The sequence below is a fragment of the Phalaenopsis equestris genome, unplaced genomic scaffold, assembly GCF_001263595.1.
Source record: "Phalaenopsis equestris unplaced genomic scaffold, ASM126359v1 Scaffold198203, whole genome shotgun sequence".
Taxonomy (NCBI): domain Eukaryota; kingdom Viridiplantae; phylum Streptophyta; class Magnoliopsida; order Asparagales; family Orchidaceae; genus Phalaenopsis; species Phalaenopsis equestris.
Window position 1 is genome coordinate 139221 of NW_018218136.1, and position 22332 is coordinate 161552.

General features: G+C 37.4%; 1 protein-coding gene across 2 annotated transcripts in view; it reads left to right on the top strand.

Annotated features, from left to right (window-relative positions):
• LOC110035567 (ribosomal RNA processing protein 36 homolog) overlaps nucleotides 1-22047 on the top strand; it is a 49821-nt gene extending 27774 nt beyond the window's left edge. For both annotated transcript variants that reach the window (XM_020739815.1, XM_020739816.1), the window contains exons 8-10: nucleotides 19735-19852; nucleotides 19927-19973; nucleotides 21892-22047. In XM_020739815.1, coding sequence (XP_020595474.1) covers nucleotides 19735-19852; nucleotides 19927-19973; nucleotides 21892-22008 — 282 coding nt within the window. In that variant the 3' untranslated portion in view covers nucleotides 22009-22047. The remainder of the gene's footprint in view (nucleotides 1-19734; nucleotides 19853-19926; nucleotides 19974-21891) is intronic.
• The last annotated feature ends 285 nt before the right edge of the window (nucleotides 22048-22332 follow it).

The window sequence follows — 22332 nt, forward strand, 5'->3', positions numbered from 1 at the left end:
TATATATATATATATATATATAATTTTTGATGATATGATTTAGCATATTTTCATGTATATGAAAATATTAATGAATTATGAATGTTTGTGACGACTGAGTTAGAATAATTTATTATCCACTGTGTTCTGATTGTGCAGGTTAAGAAGAGTGCAGGTTAAAGTTGTCTCAGTCTTTCGCCTCCGTTGCATCACGATCGATTCTAAAAGGGGGGTCGAGTGGGGTATGGCAAAAAGTATTATCAGAGAAGTTTGGATGAAAATAATTATTGAAGTGTGTTTTAATTTAGAAAATGTAAGAATGAGAGTAAAATATAAATTGATTAATACTAAGTTTTAGATTGATTGTTTGTGGGATGGGAACCCATATGACTTGAGGCATAATGTATGCGTGACATAATTTTTGTATGATAAATTGTATTGAATAATAAATTGTGCTAATACAAATAGATATGCTGGAGGATGTATCTGAAAGAATTGAGGGCTGACCTTCCAGGCTAATTACATATTAAAAATTAGAAGATGAAAATGACTTGAACATAATTCAAAATATGACAAATGATGAAATCGGAGCCACTAAGTTACAGAGTATTATTCAGTTGATATTACAAGTGGTTGATAAAATTGACTGTTATTGAAAGATCATCTACTAGCACCGGATCCATATCTGATTATGGTACAGTTGATCAACATTTGAAGATCTTCTAGACATTCAAGCCCTCTACATTTAAATGTGCCAATGGCCCTATAGTTATTCCAGATTGGTTATTGAAGATTGAGAGAATTTTAAATGGTATGATTTATCCAGAGAACAGGAGTGGTGCCACTTTTATGTTTGAAGGCGAGGTTGAAAGATGGTGGCAGACACATAGGGAGAAGTTTGGACTGACACATCTTTCACAAAATTAAGTGGGATGGGTTAAATTTTTCAAAGATTGGTTTATTCCGCCTTCATCTAGACTATGCATTTTAAGATAAATTTTTTCAATCTGATTCAGGGATCTAAGATAGTTATGCAGTATGAAGCAGAGTACATTTCTTTTTCTAGATATGTATCTCATTATGTCATCACTCAAGAGGAAAAATACCAGTTTTTTGCGTGGGCTATGAGATCAATTAAGATTGGCTTCTGTTCCATTTGAAACCAATGATTAGTCGGTGCTAGTTGAAATGGCTAGAAGAGTTAAAAATGAGCCGAACTTCTTCAATCAGCGGTGACAACCCCAAACACAAAAGGGAAAGATTTGGGCAAGGGAGAAGAACCAAAAAGCAAGAAATTTAAACTAGAAGATTTGTAGAAGCAGCCTCAATCAGAAAGACCAATTTGTTAGGAGTGTGAAAAGCTACATTTTGGGTAGTGCTTGTTGGGTTCAGGAAAACTCTACAAATGTGGGGACAGTCAAGGCATCGTCACATGGATTGTCCTCAAGAAAAGAAAAGAGATAATGGGCCACAAACATTTTTAGGGCAGAGATGGCTCAAAAAATTTTGGGAGGGCAACCACTCAAACTCAATTTTTGGGAAAGCCATCAACTCAAATAAAGTGTGAAACTTCAGAGCACCGAAAAGAACAACTATTGAATGCCAAAGTTTTTGGAATTACCCCAGGAAGCTAATGAACATGAAGAAGTGGTTATAGTTATACTTTTGGTTCTAGATCAACCTAACACAGTTTTATTTGATTTAGTTGTATCACATTTTTTCATTTCTGAAAAATTTGTTGCCAATTTATTTGTTTATATTGTGCATTTTACTCCTGCCATATATGATTATTCATTCGGGAAGTAGGTTTTATGCAAATAAAAAATGATTTGTTCATGTTCGTATCTCAAATAGTAAGTTGTTAGCAAAGTTAATCATCATACCATTTCAAATTTTTGATGTTATACTAGAGATGTATTGATTAATAAAATATTTTGCTACGATTGAATGTTGGAAAAAGAGTGAACTTTAATGTGCACAACGAGAATCCATTTATTTGTTTTATGGTCAGAATGTTTTGATCAACACAGTGAAAGTTGAAAAATGTTTGTGAAGTGGTGAATTGGTATATTTAGCAAAAAAATAAGTGTTAAATAAAATATGCAACAATTAAAGAACATCTCAATTATTGCTGAATTTCCTGATGTATTTCCCGAAGAATTATAAAGGTTACCACCAGAGAGGGAAGTCGAGTTTGGTATGGATGTGCAGCCATGAGCATATGCAATTTTTGAATCTCCTTATAGGATGAGTTCAAAGGAATTGCAGGAATTGACAGATAAAAGTTTTATCGGGCCAAATAACTCATCTTGGAGTGCTCTTGTATTATTTGTCAAGGATCTATGGGACCATACATTGATTATAGCAAGCCGAATAAGATGACAACTAAGAACATGTATCCATTGCCAATATCAATGAATTATTTGATCAAATAGTGGGCATTATTCAATTTTTCGTGATTGATTTAGGATCGATATATCATCATGTCAGAGTCTGACAGGGAGATATAACCAAGATAGCTTTTAGAATAATATATGACCATTACGAATTTTTAGTTATCCCTTTTGGCTTAGCAAATGCTTCTACTGTATTTATGTACACGATGAATCAAATATTCATGCCTTTGCCATTATCTTCATTAACGATATTTTGATCTATACAAAAACTGATGATGATCATGCTAACCATCTGGGAATAGTCTTGGAGTTATTGAAATAGAATCAACAATTTGCAATATTTTCAAAATGCGATTTCTTGTTGTGGAGCATTGCAATTTGGCACATATCATTAGCGGGTAAGGAATCTCAATTGATTCTCAAAAAGTGAAAGCGATCGTGGAATGACCTACACTGAAGAATGTTACAGTGGCACGTAGTTTTTTGATTTGGTTGGTTATTACATAAATTTGCTCAAGGATTTTCACAAATTGCTATGTCGTCTAATCTGATGAGAAAAATATTAAATTTAAATGGACTGAAGAATGTCAACATGAATTTCAAGAATTGAAGAAACAATTGACGACTTCTCCAATATTAGCTATTCAAACAGGAACAAAAGGATCCTAGACGTACAACGTCACATCATTGAAAAAGATGTATTTAGGGGGGAGGGGGAATTCATTTTTAAAGAAAAAAAAAACTTAATTTTATTTGTCCTCAATTAGATATATTTTCAAAATATTTTAAAATTTAACATGACCTTTGGTATTAGAGGGTAACTTTAGATAACTATATCTCTAAATATATAGTAAACTTAAAGTAAACTTAAGTAAGAATTTTCAGTAATAAATGTTAATTTTAAAAATTAAGATATTTGATATGATAGAATAAAACTATGTTTTTCTATTTTAAGTAAAGGAATTTGTATTTTGTAAATATTGAGAATCTTAGAAATTCATGTAAGAAGAAAAGAATAAACTTTATGAAAAATCTTTAAGTAAGGCTAAAATTTATAAAGTGAAGGAATGTGAAAAGTTTTTAATTTTAATAAGAGGATAGTGAAGTTCAAAATAACCTATGCATCCATACAATTGAAACCACATGAGAGGAATTATATGACACATGATATGGAGTTAGTTGATGTAGTAATTTGCTCAAGATTTAGAGATATTACCTGTATGACGTGAAGTGTGAGGTATTCACTGATTATCAGAAGAGATGGGTAGAGCTTATCTTGGACTACATTCTAGATATATAGTATTGATTGAACATTATAGTTGTTGATGCTTCGAGTCAGAAATTCACATGTAATGTAAGTTGAATTATTACTCAAGAGCTAGAATTGATCAATGAAATTAACACCTTGCAGTTGGAGATCATAAGATAAGAAAATAGTGACTATGCATATCAGTTGATTGAGCAATCAACTCTCATTAATAAGTTTATGTTAACCCAAAAAGTTAGGTGTGAATACTGAATCTTCTGGAGCTAAGATGTCGGATATGACTGTAAGTGAAGTTGTTATCATAAATGCTACACTTTCGAATACATACTGATCATGATTTGTACTGGAGATCCTACATGAAGCTCATCCATGTATGAAGAAAGATGTTGCTGAGTATGTGTCTAAATGCCAGGCTTGTCAAATTGTTGAAGCTGAGCATCAAAGACCTAATGGATTGCTACAATCATTGCCTATGCCTGAATGTAAATAGGAAGAAATCACGGTGGATTTTGTTATGAGATTTCCCAGATCTACACAATGACACAATATCATCTGGGTGATTGTTGTCATGTTAACAAAAGCAACATATTTCTTGCGTTGTAGACGGTTATGTCAAAGAAATTTTCAGGATGCATGGTATTTCATGTGTTATTATTTATGATAGATTTGTAAAACTATGTTCACGTTGTGGAAATGTATTCGGAGAGGTTTGGGTACACATTTACATCTTAGCATAATATTCATCCTCAAACTGAAGGACAATAAGAAAGGCAATTTATGTATTAGAATATTTATTGGGGCTTTGTGTCTTGAATTTAGAGACAGTTGGCAAAATCACAACATGCTGATTGAGTTCACTTACAATAATAATTATAAGTACATTATTCGAACGACTCATTATAAAGCAATGCATGACAGAAGATTGTGAACTCCATTAAGTTTTGTGGAGGTAAAAGAACATCAAATGTGTAAGCCTTGAATTGGTTGATGAAGCTACTGAGAAAATCAAATTGATCAGAGAGTTTAAAAGCTACTCAGGTTCAACATAAAATATATTATGACCCAAGACACAAAACAGTAAAGTTTGAAATTAGTTATTTTGTGTTCATAAAAGTTAGACTAGTAAAAGGTATCAACATATTTGGCCTGGGAAGCAAGTTGAGCCCCTTATATATTGGTTCTTTTAAATCATAGGAAGAATTGGTCCGGTAACTTACAGGCTAGTTTTACCTATTGTTTTGTTTGATATTCATGATGTGCTCCATATTTCAATGTTGAGGAAATGAGTTTCAAATTCAGACTAGAGAATTTTACATGAATATATAGAAATACATGGAAATTTATCATACATTGTAGAGTTTGAAAAAATTTTAGAAACATATGTTAAGAACTTGAGGAACATGCAAATTCCTTATGTAAAAAAAATAAAATGGAAGCACATATCATAAAAAAATTGCATGAGAAAAATAAAAAGAAATGCGACATAAAAATCCCTTTATGTTTAAGTAAATTTAGAAATTTTGAGAAAAATTTTTCTGAGGGAAGATTTGTAATACTCAATTTTGACAAATCAATAAAAATTTGTCAATTTTAAAATATGACATTATTTTCACATTAGTCTAAATCCAACCGAATCAATTTTTTGAAATTCTACATGATGAATCAAGCAATTTGATATATCACATTATGCATGAAATGTAAATGTATTGGAAAATTTAAAATTTTGAAATATTATTTGCGAGTGTTGTAATGTGATTTTCCTATGATAAATGCTTATTACATGAGTCATGAGTAAAGAAATTTCGCAAAGTGTTGTCATAGATATGCTATTACATGAATGCTTGTAAATACAAATGATAGGGAATACTAGATTCTCGACTCCTGAAATTTAAACAAGGAAGAGAACGAAAACTATTGCTATCAATTAAGCTATTAATAATTTATATTGGGAGGTTCAACCTTTATTAATTATTATTTTAGCCTACAGGCTGGATGACAACCAAATGATATGAATGTAGTCAATTCTATGCAATTACAAGTGACATTTTTAACACTCAAGTTTTTGATTATGAAATTCTTATGAATATTCCTATAATTGCAAACAAAAAAAGAATGAAATGTGCGCTGAACACATTTACTGTTTACTACATCTATGCCCTTCATATTAAATGTCTCATGTGATTAAAGTATGTTTATATTCATATTCTCTTGTCATGTATATGAGCTACAAATGATCATGCACGTTTTTTTCTTTCCGTCTATAAATTTTAATTTTGTCTTGATTATTTTGTTGAGCTTACAATCCACTCTTATGCTTTGTTGACTTTCATAACGGGGTAAGGTACATTAGGGTGAGTTCAGGTGTGAAGTTGTCTAGTTTTTGTATTGAATTATTTTGGAGGTTGTACATATTCATGGGTACATATTTTTATAATGTTGGATTTTAGCAGCTGTATATGATTTTTTGGTTAATTTTACATGCTTCATAATATATAAGAATATATGAATTATAATTGAAAATGGATTTTAAATGTTTGTGAAGATTTAGTTAGGCTAGGTCTCCAATCAAGTCCTCACCTCTGTTGCACCACAGTTGACTTTAAAAGTCGGCCAGTTGGGGTGTGACATGTTCCACCTGATAGAATGTTGAAGCTAGTTGTCATTAAGTTTGGGAAGAATGCTATCTTACGATGGGAGAATTTATAGTGCTGACGTTGCGTCAGGGAAAAATTAAGATCATGAATTTGTTCAAGATGAAAAAAATAGTGTAAATACTTGCCAACATTTTACAAACAATTTATGTTTTTGAGATTTCACCATTTGCAACAGCATGACCTATAAGTTGATTAGGAGACCACCGAATTTGAACAATTTATGTTGAAGTGCAAGATAGTGGAGCTAGATTAGAATAACATAGTGAGATATCTGGGAATATTGATATATTCTATTAGCAAAGTGATGCAGTTACAAGCTTATGAGACTTCATTGGATGTCCAAAATCTAGCCTTGAAAGCGAAGCAGCATAGTGGAATCAAGTCTGCTCCACCCTTCAAATAAGGTTTGATAGTAGTGTTGGGCGACAATGGCACACCGATTAGACTGCCAAGACTATTACTTGTGTGAAGCCAGATAAGAGAAAAGAGGATTGATCAGACCTGCGCTCTCAAGACAATTCTAGTCAAGAAGTGTTTTAAGCGTCATTGATATTGATATATTGCATCTAACTGCCCAAACATCAGAATAATTTTGTTGTTGACGGCATAGTGGAAGAAGTAGATAGTGGAGACTTTAAGGATAAGGATAATGGAGATGAGTGCCAGCTAATCGTAGATGATGATAAGATTTTTATGGTTCAAGTTTTACAGGGTGAGCCCAAGATGGCTTAATAGTGGTTAGATATAATATCTTTTTTATGCTTTACACAGTGAACTAGATGTGCAAACTCATTATTGACAAAAACAATTGTGAGAATATGGTGTCTATATAAATAATTGACAAATAGAGGCTTTCTACCCGAAAACTTGTCCAAACATATTCTCGGACTTATTTGAAGAATAATTGAAGAAGGGGAATAAGATAAATTTTGACAAGTGATGTTTGATAGGGTTTTCAATGGGAAAACTACAATATCATATGTGATGTGTTGATGGACATGTCACATTTTATTGGGCTAATTGTCATCATGATGGCCACAAAATTACCTTCTTATTTGTCCAGTATGGTAAGCGTATAATACTTTTGCTCTTGAAGAAATTAACAATGATGAGTAGATGGGAGCAATAATACATCGTACTATATTTCTACAAGTTGGAGGGTAGTCAGATAGAGGAGCCGATACTTGGGGTAGTGTGATCTCTAGTGAAGGAGTTTGATGATTTTCTTACTAACAGTCTGATAATTAGATTACCACACTTATGAGAGGTTCAATATATTATAGACCTCAGTTTCCGTTCATTTTTGTCGTTTTAATTTCGTTCATTTTTGCCGTTTTAATTTTAAAAGGAGTCACTAGCTTGTCGATCGTCATATACTTTCCTTATTTGAATAAATTTTTTTCCCGAATCAGATCAGTGATTCAGAGAGGAGAGAAACCGAACAAGAAGGGACATACGACAATGACAACAAACAAGAGAAAAAAAAAACATAGAGAGTTTACGTGCGGTAAACCTTGCATGAATAAGTCAAGAATGTTCGCCCAAACAAGATCGGACGGAGACACCTTTGACCAATATTCGCGAAAGAAATACATATGTAGACTAACCATAATAGAGAGTCTGGTGAATGTACTTATTTTAGGGTCAACAACACTCCTAGAAGAACGTCTCCTTTTGGCTACTTACATTTTGAGAGATACCCAAAAATACTCTCGGTAAAAGGAGGTTCGCTTATATTATCATGAACCTAGGGCAATAGGTAATCAAGGGAAGGTTATTTCGTATGGGAGTCCCGATATTTCAAAGCTCACACTAAGTCATTGGGTAGAGAGTCTCCAATCTCGAATGGGTAGCAGCTCATCGACATACGGAGCCCACGAAATAACCAAAATCATCTTGACAGAGATATCCCAATACGTCAAACACATTCGAACCATAAGGGCAGAGGACAAATCGTCGTATCCCAAACTAGTGACAGCTCATCTGCATCAGACTATCAAGATGATATCAACGAAGTCAATGAGCGACATGGCTCAAAGAAGCTCAATAACAAGAATATAGAGTGATCCTAAGAGGTAGAGGTAGAGGTAGTTGGGATGGGGTACCATAGACCCGTCATACACAACTACCAGGACTTTAAGTCTACCTGGTCGTGAAGGTAGTCGACCCAACAAGTCCTGAGATCCCCGGTCAGCAATCTATGAATTGCGTCATCCACAGGGACCTCGGTAGCCTTAAGGTCAAAGGATGTGAACTCTATCGTATGACTATAAGTTGGAGTTCAAGGAGTGATACTTATACCCGCCGAGATGAGAAGGATGTCTCAGAAAAAGGAGAAGTGGAGGTTCAGCTACAAAGTTGGAAACAACTCCGAACAAAAGGACTTACACCCCGTCTGAGTTAGGGAGTCTTCTAATACTCTAGGCGCACCAGACAATCATTTATATCGAAAAAGATATGCTGTGTCAGTCAGGTTGGAAAAGCAAAGAGGCTTCTCCTCGAGACATGCAATATGAATGCAGTTATCTAGAACGGTCTTTAAATATTATGAAAGCCCTATTAGTTATGACTTGGGTTATAGCCTTCTAATTTAACCGTTTAAAATCAAGCCCGAAGGTCATGCAAGAAAATAAAGGTACATACTTTAAAATCTTGAATATTTTAATCCTAAATTTTAATTATCTTCAATATTTGTTAGGATATTTAGGTAGAAAATTAGGATTTTAAGTCCCAAAAAGCTTATATTGCATCGTGATTCCTAGGTAAACCATAAAACTAAACAAGCAAAATAATCCACACGCGTAATAAGACAGAAGAAACAAGCCAAATAAAATAATAAAAAAGACGGTGCCGCTAGGTCTGCAACATATCCTAGAAAGAAAAGTGGTTACACTCCGCATATACATGCCCAAACCTGATTCTTTATATCAATATCAAATGCAGAATTAAGATATAGGACACGAGCATCTGCTCCTTGTCCCCTTCACGTGGTTCCGCGCCAAACGTATCTGAACCCGTGCCTGTATTTTATTTCTGCTACAAGACTCTTCTAGACTCTAAAAAGTACATAGGAAAAGATGAGAAGACTACCTGCATGAAAATAAATGTTAGCGGGAAAGTTAACACATGCAATGTATAACTAGCCGTCTTATAATTGGGTGAGCTGAATAAGATTTGCAAGCAAAAGAGTCTGAAATCATCACATGCTCCCCCATAGTAGTACCTATGTGTGTGTGCAAATAGAGACATGACTCCATGCAGAAAAACGCCCCAACACATACATATTAAGAATGCAAACACAACAAAAAACGCAAAAAGGTGATGCGTTGTTAGCAAAAGAATAACAAGAACATTACAAAACAATAGTCAGAGCCATCGAAAAAGGACTACTTAGAACCCTAAACTTTAGCCTATCACACCTTCTACCGAGAAAGTGTGATAATCAGCATCTAAGTGCAGGATAAGTCTCCAGGTACGTATGACTTTGACGTGGTCACTGCACCGACCCTGTTCCTAGGGGTCTAAAAAGTCAGCCACAATGAATTTTAGAAAGATTTGGCCTTATATATGGCCTTGTTTGTTATATGCATAATTTTAAAATTACCGTGAATAAGATAAGTAGAAAAAAATATTTTTTATATTTAAAATATAAGTCATTAAATGCGAACCCATAACATGTAAGGTGACACGAGTTAGATCTTTTGGAACATTAACACAATTATATATGTGTCAATTCCAAAGACTTAACTTATATCGCTCCCCGGGATCAGCCCGACGAGCAATGCTCGTTAAGACATCAAAATCAACACAATATCACTCTCCTAACGAGCTGTTTCGCTATCAATGCAGGCATAAAAGTGCAAATGCAAGCAATCATATGATACAAACGGTGATAAAAAGTGTACTTGGTAGGCAGTGACTCAGAGAAGATGTGCATGCCGTGGTGGCAGCGACCCAAAAAGAAGGTATGCCAGCGGAGTAGTGATCCGAAGGAATAGACATGCCGTGGCGGCAACGGTCCTAAAAGAGAGGTAGGGCATTGACCCGGAGAAATGGGCATGCTATGGTGGTGGTGGCTTGAATAGAGGGTATGTTAGTAGGGCATTGACTTGAAGGGATGGGCATGCCGTGACGACAACGACCCGAAAAAAGGGTCTGCTGGTAAGGTAGTGACCCGAAGGGATGGACATGCTGTGGTGACAGCGGCCTAAATTGAGAGTATGCCGGTAAGACAGTGATCGAGGAGAATGGTCATGCCGTGGCGGCAACAACCAAAAAAGTAGGTATACCGATAGTGCAGTGACCCGAAAAAAAGTGTAGTTCAGGTAAATGATGTTAATTATGCAAGCAAAAAGACAATAAAGCGCACATGCAAACAAACATGTAGTGATGCAAGTGGTGGGTGGACCTGGTCCGAGAAAGCAGTTGGACCAAAAAAATGACAAATCGGCCGGGGCAACTTGTTGAGGCAAAGTAATATGCCGACCAATCCGGGACGACCGGTCGAAGCAAAGTGAAATGTCGACCGGGTAGGGGCGGCCAGTCGAGGCAAAGTGCAAAATGTTTCATACAATTTATGCACATGCAATCAAAACACATGATCATGCTGGACATTAAGTCATGCTCGTACTAGCGACTTCATCTTGAAAAATCTGTGGTTTGCACTTGGATATGCGATATAGCCGTCTCCTGCTTTGGCGAGACATTTGGGGAAGTTCACCTCGGTGATTCCAAGGGGGAAGCTCCTCAAGTGGGTGTTAAACGGGCCAACTACAAAGCTTCTCTCATATTACAACTCCTTTCGGTTTTGCAAAGTGAGCTAGCTACGAAGCTTTTCTCACTTTGCAAAACCTAGCATCCCAACTTTTCTAAGGAAAGTTGGGGAAAATAGACCATGGGGAGATTAAGACTCCAACCCGCAGGGCATGTGCTAAGGTTCACAACAAAAAGGAAACACTCGGCTTTGCAAAGAAATATTTTGCCACGAATGAAAAATCCTAACTTAAAGGCTCTCTCTAGGAAGACCAACGATTATCACATACGTACATCGCCGCACCGTCGTGAGCCGACGCACGCAACCCGTATAGGCGACCAAACCCACACGCCTACAAAAACTAACCTTAGGGTTAGCTAGGAAAGAAAACATGAAGGGTTTAAGGAAGTTATATCGTCGCGTAGGTTGTTTGTAGTTCGACGAAGTTCGAGAGGAGGCTTTCCTCGCAAAGAAGACATCCATGCTTCTTCAAGTTGCTGTACTGTCTCTGTTCGTTGATGGTAGGACACTCCGACAATGTTCCCGACCACTGGGGAGTGAGGGATGACAAGGGAGTATCTTGTCGGCGGCACACACAAATAATGCAAAAAGGGAGAGCGTCATGCTTTCCCTAGTTTTTGCGTGCGTGGGGAGTGAACGTCTGCTCTAGAATGCCAGAGGGAGGATTCGTCGGCGTGAGAGGAAGTCTAGGAGAGTTGTTGTGGTCGTGAAGCCCAACAGGAAGCACTAAATTCAGAGCTCTGCGTAGGATGGAGCTGGGGTCGGTGAGAACTTGACGTCGTGTAAGGAGGCCGCTCTTGCGGTTGGCCGAGAGAAGAGTGGGACGGTCGGGGCCACGTGAGAAAATCCTTAGGTAGGAGGTCTTGACGCGAGGAGGATGACCGCGACATGGGCTTTCACCAGCAAGGAACGTCAGTCGACGGGGGTCGAGCGCGAGGAGACTGGCTGAATCAGGAGGAAGTGGCGCGACACGATTAGGGCTAGGGCACGGGTGATTCACAGATCGGGGGAGTCCGAGCGATGGAAGGGCACCACATTAGATTAAAGGGGATTTTTTTAATTATTATTATTCACTTAATATTCTTGATTTGCGCATTACTGGTTCGAAAGCGACATCGTATTGAAATGTGCGTCCTCAGGTAAAATCAACGTACCAGACACACTCGCGTGATTTGTTTTGTCATCCTGGATCGTCTGGACAACTTCGTGGACGATCAGACTAATTTTAACTAGTTTCGCGCGTGGCGCGACTAATAATATTTGTTGATCTGATCGGAGTCGTCTGATATGCAGAATGTCGACCTGCATTCACCAAGTGAAAGGCAAAATCTAGCAGAATGATCCTTGCTGCGTGCCCTTCAACACTCGTCGGAGGTTCTCGAACGATGTCGTGAGCTATTTGAAATATCATATGCATGATGCATGACCCTGATGCGCTCAGGTCCATGGGAGGCTCTGGATGGACATGTGGTGACTTCTAATCATCAAATTAGGCACCAAACAAGTCTCACATCCTGAATGAGCCTCATAGAAGGAATTTCCCGGGTAGGGCCGCATCGCCACCAAACCTAGCCCCTTGTAAGTGCTAGAAGGCCCCGGGTGAGTGACTTGAGCTACTGGATGCTACGGACTGATCGTGGACCATCCCAAGCCATCCTTCTGCGTTGCGGGCCAAAAATGAACAACTATCAAAACAAGAAAAGGCTAAGAAACCAATCATCGACGACATTGATGCATACGATAATGCAACAACCAAATTGTTGAGGGTGAGAGAAGGGACATAATGCATCTAGTTGCTACACCTAGCAATTGACGCATGGACTGAAAACTAATGTCTCACAAAAGGTTCAACTATTACTCGAAGAAAGAAAACTAGGTCACGACAATATGAGCGAAACTCCTTGTACAGAGAGATACTATAATCCTAAAAAGCGAAACTCCTAGTATGAAGAGGGAGACTCAACCCCAGCGGAGTTGCCGTTCTGTTTCCGTTCAATTTTCTCTTGTTTATTTTAAAAGGAACACCAACTTGTCGATCATTGTATATTTCTCTTATTCGAATAAATCTCCCTCCCGAATCAAATCAGTGATTTAGAGAGGAGATGCACCGAATAAGTAGACATATGATAATGACGACAAACAAGAGAAAAAATAAAACGTGGAAAGTCGGCATGAGTTAAACCTCGTAACGATAGATCAAGAATGTCTACTTAAACAAGATCGGATGGAGGCGTCTTGGACCAATATCCATGAAAAAAATAACTACGTAGACTACCAATAACCAGAGAATCAGATGCATGTGCCTGTTTTGGGGTCAAGAGCACTCCCAGAGGAATTTGTTCCTATTGATTAATTATATCTTAGAGGATGCCCAAGAATACTCTTGACAAAAGATGATTCACTTATATTATCATGAACTTGGGGCAATAAGTCATCAAAGGAAAGTTATTCTGTATGAGAAAGTCCCGATGCTTCAAAACTTACGCTAAGCCATCGGGCAGAGAATCTTTTACATCCCGAGTTGGTGGCAGCTTATCTACAAACGAAGCTCACGAAATAACCTAAATCATCTTGACGGAGATATCGTAATACGTCAAAACATATTCGAGCTATAAGATCAAAAGACAAATCATCGTATCCCAAACGGGCAGCAGCTCATCAGCATCGGGTCATCAAGACGATATCTACGAAGTCAAGGAATGACATGGCTCAAAGGGGCTCAACAACAAGGTGGAGTGATCCTAAGAGTTAGATCAGGCGGGGTATAATGGACCCGTTACATACACAACTATTAGTAGCTCTAAGGTCTACCTGACCATGAAATTAGTCGATCCTTCTGTGAAAGTAGTCGATCCAACAAGTCCTAAGATCTTCGGTTAACAATTCGCGAATTGCATCGTTCACTAAGACCTCGGTAGTCTTAAGGTCAAAAAAAAGAAACTCTATCCTATGACTATAAACTGGAGCTCCAAGGGGTGAGGCTTATATCCGTTGAGATGCAAAGGATGCTTTAGCAAAAGGAGAAGTGGAGGTTTAGTTATAAAGTTAGAAACAACTCCGAACAAAAGGATTTACACTCCGTCTGGGTTGGGGAGCATTCTAACACCCCATACAACATTAGAAAACCACCTATATAGTCAGGTTGGAGAAATACGTGTGCTTCTCATTGGGACATGCAATATGAATGTAATTATTAGGAGCGGTCTTTAAATATTGTGGAGGCTCTATCATAGTCATGCAATACAACTCGTTTAAAATCCTGCCCAAAGGCCATGCGGGAAAATAGAAGTACAGATTTTAAAACTCTAAATATTTTAATCATAAATTTTAATTATCTTGAATATTTTATCAGGATTTTTATGTAGAAAAATTAAGATTTTAAGTCCTGAAGAGCATATATTGCATCGTGATTTCAGACAAACCACAAATAAACATGATAAACAATCCACACAGGCAGATATGCAACAAGACCAAAACAACAATTTAAATAAACTAATAAAAAGACCGGTGCTGCTGGGTCGACAACATATACCAGAAAAAAAAAATACGTCTGAACTCTGTATATACATGCTTGGACCTAATTCTGTATATCAGTATCAAATACAAAATTAAGAAACGAGGCACTATTATCTTCTCCTAATCCCCTCGACGTGGTTCCCGCATCGAACGTGTCGGAATCCGTGCCTGTATCTCATTTCTGCTATAGGACTCTCTTGGACTATAAAAAATACACAAAAAAGAGAAAATGGCTCGACCTGCATGAAAAGAAATGTTATCAGGAAAACCAACACATGCAACGTATAATGAGTCGTGCCTTATAATTGAGGGAGCTGAATAGCACATGCAAGTAAAATGGTAAAAAATTATCACATGCTCTCTCATAACATTACCTGTGTGTGTGCATAAAGTGGTACAAATCTATGTAGAAAAACTCCCTAACATACTACCATATATATCAAACATGCAGACACAAAAAATAAAAAAAAAGTGTGGCGTCGTTAGCGTAAGAACATCACAGAACAATAGTCGGAGGCATCGAAAAATGACTACCTACACCATATACCGAGAATGTGTTCTAACCAGCATCTAAGTGCATGGTAAGTCTCCGGCTACGTATGACTTTGATGAGGTCGCCGCACCGGCCTCGGCCTAAGAGTATGAAAGATCTAAAAAGTGTCACCCTGGATAAATTATAGAAAGGGTTGACGTTATATATGGCATAGTTTGCTATATGTATGATTTTAAAATTATTACAAATAAGATAAGTAGAAAAATATATATATTTTTTATTTTTAAAATTAGGGTCATTAAATGTGTACCCGTAACATGCAATGTGAAACGAGTTAGATTCTTTGGAACCTTAGTATAATCATATTTGTGTCAATCCCGACGACTTAACTCTCATAGTTCCCTAGATCAATCCGACTAACGATGCTCGTTAAAACATCGTAACTAACACGGGATCAGTCTCCTAACGAGCTCACTCGCTAACCATGCACACATACAAGTGCAAATGCAAGCAATCAATTCATACAAGTGGTGATAAAGAGTATACCGTGAAGGTTGACTTATAGAAGATGAGATGTCTTGGTGGCAGCAACTCAAAGAAGATGATTTGTCGGTAGGGCAGTGACTCAAAGGAATAGGCATGCCGTGGTGGTCACGACCCGAAAAGAGAGTATGCTGGTAGGGCAGTGACATGAAAAAAAGGGCATGTCGTGGTGGCCGCAGCCCGAAAGAGGGTATGCTGGTAAGGTAGTGACACAGAGAAATGCATAGGGCAGCGACCCGAAAGGATGAGCATGCCGTGACGACAGCAACTCTAAAAGAAGACATGCCAGTAAAGTAGTGTTCCGAAGGGATGGGCATGCAGTGGAGGCAGTGACCCGAGAAGAGGGCATGCTGGTAGGGCAATAACCCGAAGGGATGGACATGTCTTAGAGGCAGCAGCTCGAAAGGAGGGTATGCCGGTAAAACCGTGACCTAAAAGAAGTCCAACTCAGGTAAATGATATTAATAATGCAAGCAAACACACAATAGGGCGCAATGCATCATGCAGACAGACAAGCATACACGTGCAAACAATTAACATGTAGTGATGCAAGTGGTTGGTCGACCAAGTTGGAGAAACCGGTCGGACCAAAGAAATGCCGATCGAGCCGGGGCAGCCAGTCGAAGCAAAGTGACGTGTCGGCCGAGCTGGGGCGGTCGGTCGAAGCAAAGTGAAATTCTGATTGGGCCGGGGTGGCCGGTCGAGGCAAAATGCAAAATGTTTCATAAAATGTATGCACATGCAATGAAAACACATGATCATGCTGGACATCGAGTTATGCTCATACTAGCGACTTCACCTGGGAAAACCTAGGGTTTGCATTTGGATATGCGACATAGCCGTCTGCTGCTTTGGTGAGGCATGTGGGGAAGTTCTCCCCGGTGATTCCAAGGAGGAAACTCTTCACAAGGTTGTGAAGCGGGTCAACTAGAAAGCTTCTCCTATTTCAAAACTCCTCCCGATTTTGTAAAGCGAGCTAGCTACGAAGCTTTTCTCACTTTGCAAATCCTAGCATCCCAACTTCTTCGAGGAAATTTGGGGAAACCAAAGCAGGGGGAGATTGAGACTCCAATCCGCAGGGCATGTGCTACGGTTCACAACAAAAAATGAAACACTCGGCTTCGCAACGACGGTATTTGGCCACTTGTGGAAAATTTTAACCGAAAGGCTCGCTCTAGGAAAACCAACGATCCATCACATAGGCACGTCGCTGCGCTGGCTTACGCCGACGCACGCACCCTGTGTAGACGATCGAATCCACATGCCTACCAAAACTAATTCTAGGGCTAACTAGGAAAGAAAAGATGAAGGGTTTAAGGAAGTATACCGACGCGTAAGTATACCGACGCGTAGGTTGTTCGTAGTCTGACGAAGTTCGAGAGGAGGCTTTCCTTGCAAAGAAGAAGACATCCACACCTCTTCAAGCTGCTGGACCGTTGCTGTCTGTCGATGGTAGGACACTCCGACGACGTTCCCGACCTCTAGGGAGTGAGGGATGACGAGGTGAAGTATCTTATCGGCAGCATGCACAAATAATGCGAAAGGGAGAGCGTCAAGCTTTGCCCTAGTTTCTGCCTGCGCGGGAGTGAACGCCGGTTGTAGAATGCGAAGGATGTTTCACCGGCGTGAGGGGAAACCTAAGAGAGGTGCTGCAGTTGCGAAGCTTGAAATCCGGAGCTCTGAGTAGGAAGGAGTTTGGTTTGATGAGAACTCGATGCTGATGTGTAAGGAGGCCACGCGTGCGACTGGCTGAGAGGAGAGAGGGATAGCTAGGGTGGCATGAGAAAATCCTCGAGTAGGAGGCCTTGATGCGAGGAGGAATACTGCGACAAGGAATATGCTGCGACAGGGAATGCCGGTCGATGGGGCTCGAGCGCGAGGAGATTAGCCGAAGCAGGATGGAGCGAAGTGACACGATTAGGGCTAGGGCACAACTGATTCGCCAATCGGGATAGTCCGTGCGAAGGAAGGGGATCGCGTGAGATTAAAAGGGATATTTTTTAATTTTATTGTTATTATATTATTTTATTCATATAAAATTCTCGATTTGCACATTACTGGTTCGAACTCGACACCATATTGGAATGGGCGTCCTCTAAAGGTAAAATCGACTTTCCGAACGCACTCGCGTGGTTTTTTTCGTCATCCGGGGTCGTCTAGACAATTTTGTTGACGATTGGACTAATTTGAAACATTTTTGCCCGTGGTGCAGCGAATAATATTCGTCGATCCGATCAGAGTCGTTCGACGTGCAAAATGCAAATCGGTCTTAGCCTAAGTGAAAGCTAAAGTCTAGCAGAATGATCCTGGCCGCATGCCCCTCAGCACATGCCGGAGGGTCTCAAATGGATATCTCGAGCTACGGGAAACAACTTATGCATGAAGCATGACTCTGATGCGCTCAGGCGGACATCGTGACCTCCCATGGCCATGGGAGGCTTTGGATGGACATGTAGTGACTTCTAATGATCAAATTAGACACCAAACAAGTCTCACATAATGAATGGGCTTCCCAGAGGGAATTTTCTCGGGTAGGACCAAATCACCACCAAACCTAGCCACTTGCCCCTAACAAGTGCTGGAAGATCCCGGGTGGGTGTCTTGTGCTACCGGATGCTATGGACTGACCGTGGACCACCACCCTAAGCCATGTAGGTGGACACTCTACACTCATGATATTAAAAATTGATGCCAACAACCTCATTCCAGTATCAATGCTTCCTAATTGACCAACCTACCAGATGTGACTTGTGGAGTATGAGAAACTACAAAAGAAGGCTAAGGATTTGATGGTCGTGGACTAGTCCTTTTATCGTTTCAATTTTTGATTGTGCCTTAGAAAGATGGGTTGTGGCGCATGCATTGATTGTAGGTATTGAACAAGATTACTATCAAGTATTGGTTTTCCATTCTGAGACTGGACGACTCATTGGATTAGTTACACGGAGTTAGAGTTTTTCAATATAGATATGTGTAGTGGATATCATTAGATGAGGCCTTGGGGTGAGACACAAATTACATTGGTATGAGTGGATTGCCATGTTAATTGGTCTGTCCAGTGCTCCCGAATACTTTTAGAAAGCCAGTGAATCAAATTTTTTGAGTTTTCATTGGGAAGTTTGTGATTGTGTACTTTGATGATATATGGGTGTATAATTGTTTAGAGAAGGAAAACTTGTAGTAGTTACGATGTGTTTAGAGTTATTTGGACAAGGTAGCTCTATGGCCATGAAGCAGTGCTATTTTTTGACACTAACATACTTACTAGAATATATAGTATAAGTTTTTGACATCGAGATTAGTTTTGCTAAAGCAAAGCTATTGTGAATTAGCTCAGCATAGAATCATTCACTCAAGTATTTAGTCAATCTCGATCCAATAATACTTATGGACCTTGGGATGAGGGGCTTATAAATAAATGTTTTAAGGCATGTAATTTGATATATTTTATTGAATAAATGATAGCTCTTCTAGTTTTCGATCAAGCTGGATATGTGATTACCTAATTCTATAGGAGTCTTCTCCTTCTGTAGATCTGAGGCCTAGATTTTTTTATTTTGATAAGTTCTTTACTCATCTTATTTTCTTCTACATTTTTGTTAGTGGCTTGATTGCATGTGATTTTGTTTGAATTTGACTTGATTAGAAATTTTTTGGTGATTAAATTATAATTGCTCATTATTTGTATTTCATGAATGCTTTTGGCTGCAAATCAGTAATTTGAATATTGTATTACTGTTTTAATTCACTTTATATTCTTCCTTCCTTTTCAAATTTTTTAGTGTATTTTTTAATTTTTATTTTGGTTCTAAAAACAAATTAATACCTTTTTAAAAGTATTCCAAATAATTTTCAGTTGTTTGAGCGTTTTTAAAAAAATCATATTTTAACCAAATATGCCGAGCATGTTCTATTTCAGATCAAATCATAAACAAAATAAAGTAAAAGATAAATGATAAAAAAATTGGTGATCCCAGACAGCCTTTTAGGAATTGAGAGTTTTTTTTTGCATATTACTAAATCTTTTTATGTTCTGATAATTGTGTAAAGATTAGCTCTCTAGGAGTCTTTGGTAAACTCATATTGTGCTTTAATCGTTTGCCATATTTTAGGATAAGCAGCTGAAGTCATCCTCTCATAAGAACATTGAGTCAGATATTCTGAGACAGCATATAAAGAAAGAAAAAGAAGCAGCTAAACACGGAAAACACCCATATTATCTAAAGAAATGTCAGTAACTGATTCTTGTGCACTTTTTTCCTTTACGAAGTTTTGATCAAACGTAACACATTTTGAATGTGCAGCTGAAATTCGTGAGAGAAAGCTCATCAAGAAATATGAGGAACTAAAGGTACTTTTTGCAACTTGTAACAATATTTTTATTTGTTATTTATTTGCAATATCATGTCATGAAAAGTATTAGTGCTCTTCACTACACGATGGATTTTTTTGAAGATTATGCTGGAGAGGGTTTCTCTCTCCATACCTTAGTAGTGTGTCCGTGCCCCCTCACGGATTGGGATGACCATTTCTCCATTGGATATCTTGTTCATTTTTCTCATGGATAAGTGTGACCAGCATCCAAGTCTTGGTTCTAGAACCTCTTATTTAACATTGTCTAACAAGTAGGGCTGTAGAACTTCCCATTGGTTCCCTCAATAGGAATTCCAACCCTTTTATTTTAAGATTAGAGACTCTTAAATATTGAAGGTTTTGGCGCATTCATGGTACTCAAGTTGATGGTAATTTTGAAATAAAGAAAAACAAACGAATTCCTGCAATAAAATAGATTTAACCATTTTTAACAGTTTGATCTTTGTAAAGGAATTGAGAGTATTACTAAGTCATGTAATGGCTACAAATGCAATTTTTTTATATTTATGGATATGTGAAGGATAACTAACTAGGGTTAATCTAAATGGCAGTCTTAATTCTTAAAAGATAAGAGTGAATGAAAGTGTTTATAATCAAAATTAGATCAGAATACAATTTGAAATATTAATTATGGAAAGAGATGCATGACATACTACAACTCAGTTTTGGAAGATAATTATTGGTGGCGATTTAAATGTACTCAAAGGCTCTACTAGTTCTACTATAATGGACTATAAGAGGATTCATGATGGATGGATATGATATATGAATGTGATGGAAGAAGTTATGTTTGATTTTGTATTAGCCTTTGTTCTTGTAATAACAAATACATCCTTTAAGAAATTTGGAGTAAATTTAGTTACATTTTAAATTTAGGCCACCAAATCACAGACAGATTTTCTTTTACTTGGATTAATAATCATGGATCCATCTCTTGGAAGTACAAATAAATAAAAAATATTTAAAGAGATGAATTCGATAAAATAAGTTAGATGTACTCATAATGCAGATAACATAGTTTTAGTAAATATGAAGACACCAATATAATGGTTGACATAATATTTTGAAAATAATATTCAATGATAGATTTTTAAAGAGGAAATTTTTTTAAAGGAGAATATTGAATAGAATCGTGAAATTTATTTAGATGGATTGAGTAGGTGATGTTGAGTTCGATAAGGAATTATCTTGGAAACTTGAAAAGGCTTTTTAGTTGGTTGAATTTCGAAGGGCTAATTTATATTGAGCAAGACAGGCAATAAAGAAATCCCATATAGCCAAATTTATTATGGCAGAATAAGAAATGCCAAAATAAATGTGTGATAAAATTTTGGTGGTTTTGATGATGCACAATAAGATGATGGGTAAAATAATTGTTGAAAATTTAGGAAGAAAAAAAAAAAAAAAGGAATTGAGATGACATGTTAACATGTTAAAAATATTGTGAAGCAGTTATTGTGCAAAACAAGCGAATTCCTAATGTAGCGCTTATTAAGAATGCATAAAAATATGAGGAATCATAAACCTGATTATTAAGTTGTTGGTACAGGGCTTATGTGAATGACGATAATCATATGTAAAACATATATTGCGGGCAATAATGATAATTGTAATCCATACCAAATTTATTTGTGGCAGTCAAATTGAAACAAACAGATGATGGGAGATTATAGAAATCTTTTTTATTGTAAAAAAATAAAAAAATAAAGAGAAGGATACCTGATTGCATTGTATACATTGTAGTTAAGCTAAAATACAAGGCTGATATGGCATACTATAGAAACATGGTTTCTATAATAGATTAATTCCTGCTAAATGAAGCACTGTAACTCTTATGCTATTCAACAAGACGCATCACACTAATACCTTTACGTATCTCTCTGTTTCATTTGCAGGCTTCAGGAAAGCTTCATTCATTCATTGAGAATCGGAGGAAGAAGAACGCCTCAAAAGACCACCGCTTTATGCCATATCGTAAATCAAGTTATGGTGATCAAAGTCAAATCATGTAGTACTCGAGTCTTCAAAACTTCTATATTTTATGTTGCAACTTTTATACCTAAACAATTTATGCGCAGCCAACAACTCAATACACTCCAACAACAGGTTTTATAACTTTATTTTATTTTTTATGAAAGTTTCCATCTAATTCGCCTTTATGGAAGGGTTTCTTATAATTTATTTATTTATTTTTCTTTTTCTTTGCTAGTTTTTACATTCAGGATATGTTGATGGAGCTATAGGGGGCAAAAGTGTAGTAAGTGATTAAATTTTGCTGATGAAGTAATAACGTTATTATTACTATTTTTTTCTTTTGAACAGTTGCATAAGGTTAC